This window comes from Chelonoidis abingdonii, chromosome 1 (genome assembly GCF_003597395.2).
Source record: "Chelonoidis abingdonii isolate Lonesome George chromosome 1, CheloAbing_2.0, whole genome shotgun sequence".
NCBI classification, from domain to species: Eukaryota; Metazoa; Chordata; order Testudines; family Testudinidae; genus Chelonoidis; species Chelonoidis abingdonii.
Window position 1 is genome coordinate 178,565,009 of NC_133769.1, and position 2,269 is coordinate 178,567,277.

The window sequence follows — 2,269 nt, forward strand, 5'->3', positions numbered from 1 at the left end:
GTCTTATCCATTCCATCACTTCTTATTTCATTACAGTTCACCTCATCATTGATGTACAAGGCTACTCCACCACCTTTGCCTTTCTTCTTGTCTTTTCTAAACAGCACATAGCCTTAGAATGGTAGAGATGAGACATTATCTGGGGCTTAGAGGAACTGTGGGCCATATCCATGGCAACCATGATAGATGAGGGGTGGGGTATCCATTTTATGTGCAGGGATGTATTTAGTGGCGAATGCTTGTGTAACAGCCCTAAGATGAATGGTTTTGGAAAGGTGTGTCTAGGTGGAGATGAACTGCTCTGTGTGTGTGTGTGTGTGTGCATGCGCCAAATGCGCTGCTCCTCAGACTGGTTAGTGGGGAGGAGCAAATTCCTGCTCCAGTCTGGTTTGTGGGGGTCACTGAATCTGTTCAAAGGCCTTGGTAGGTCAGGGTGTTGAATGTCCCTTTAGTGGACTACATCCCTCAACTTGGGTAGTGTGATCAGTACCCTCTGAGCTTAGTTAGTGTGTGAGAGAGAACGGGGGGCCTGCAGCTTAGTGTGGAGGTGCCTGACCCCTTGGCAGCAGGTGCATTCAGCACTCTGGTGAAGCTAATGCCATTCATTCTGTTGTGCAGGCCACCACCCTGCCCAAGCTGTCTCTTTCTCCTGGTTCCACATGTGATTTTATGTTTACATTTCTTCTTTTCTCTCCTTCAGAATGATTTCCCAACCAGAATGTCCCTTGTGGTTTGATGTTGTCACAGAAGAGTCGTGTTGATGGGCTGGGTACCATGAGGTGGCCGTGAGGCTGAGATACAGAGCTCTGAGCAAACAGGTCCCAGTGAACCTTTGCAGCCACCAGCCATGGACATTCTCTTTCAATTGTCTGTTTCACCATGGGAGTGGAGGCCATCTGTAGAGGCAGACTCCAACGAATAGCTCTCATCCCACTTGCTGTGGGAGAGTCCTCCAGGAAGATCAATCATGGGGCTCTCTTTGGAACTCTGTTCCACATTGCAAGGCAGCTGTCACAATATTCCGTATCCCAAGGGTCCCAAACAGAGAGAGGCTGGCTTCTTGCCTCTCACCCCAGAATGCCTCATCCCACATTAGGAGAGGCCTATCTGCATACTGCTTGCTCTCACTGTTTCCCATGACCTAGACTTGGAAGGAAGTTGTCTTCATGCCTCTCACACTCAGAACCTTAGGAGGTGGGGATTGCCTTTCACATTGAGATGTCTCCATGTCTCATCTCTTCCATGCTGGGAGGAGGCCTCATTCTATGAACTGCAGGTTTCCTCAAGATGGCAAGGTCCCCATCCCCTGAAAGTTCTGAAAGAAAATCTCTAGCAAAAAAACGCTGAGCATGGCACTATGCTAAGGGCTGAGCAGGGAGAGAAACAAACGTGGGTTGGTTTGTTTGATATTTTTAGTCCTGTTCATTCAGTGATGGGAACGGTGAGTGAGATTTTATGTACTGTTTTAAAAGTGGATCTAAGTAGATTTTATTGTAATGAGAACATAACATTGTTCTTCTCACTGTTGCTTGTCTCGATATGTGTGCATTTCTTTGAGGCTGAGGTATGAACATATAAAGCTTCAGATGGGTAATCTGATCATATGACAAACCCAGCTCGACCTTGTCACTGTTCTGCTTGTGGTGTCAACACGCTGCTCTGGACAGTGGGCTTTTTGTTTTAAAGAAACAAGGAGAAAATCTGCAAGGATCAGCATTATCCCTTTCTGGTTACCAATCCAGGACATCCGATAGAGAAACAACAGAAACTGGAAAAAATAATATCTTGGCTGAAACACACTTGAAAAATCACCTCATTCCAGTTACTTCCAGGTCGCCCACTTCCATCTTGACATGATTTTAGTGGCTGATGTTTCAGGAACAGCTGAATTTAGAAATGTGTGCTTCACACCATCTGGAAGCATGACATTTCTGCTTTCAAAGTGTATAAAATAGTCATTTCTCACTCTAATTTAATTTCTAGCTGCTAAAATCATGGTGGAATTCATGTGGAGGGGAAAAAAAGAAATGGTGATCAGAACATGGTTTTAACTTCCACCTGCTAGGGCTAGAAATTAATGGGCACCTTATATCAGTGGGATGGCCAGCATTCCCCTGTGACATACAGCCTTTCTATTCCAAAAGTTAATAAGTATCTGGTCTTAAATCTGTTGCTAAGTGCTCTGCAGGATTGGACCTTGCAGCAGTGTGATTCTCTGTTCCTATTTATTAACATGCTGCAGTGCTCCATGACTGTTACAAACTTCTTT

The 2,269-nt window shown here is 45.2% G+C and overlaps 1 protein-coding gene across 4 annotated transcripts in view; it reads left to right on the plus strand.

The window, feature by feature from the left end:
* Positions 1-1,616, plus strand: part of ILDR2 (immunoglobulin like domain containing receptor 2) — a 55,121-nt gene extending 53,505 nt beyond the window's left edge. For 3 of the 4 annotated variants that reach the window (XM_032804814.2, XM_032804818.2, XM_032804819.2), the window contains one exon: positions 701-834. In XM_032804814.2, coding sequence (XP_032660705.1) covers positions 701-736 — 36 coding nt within the window. In that variant the 3' untranslated portion in view covers positions 737-834. Of the gene's footprint in view, positions 1-700 lie in introns of all 4 variants that reach the window. The other variant, XM_032804816.2, reaches the window with a different exon arrangement.
* Positions 1,617-2,269: the final 653 nt, after the last annotated feature.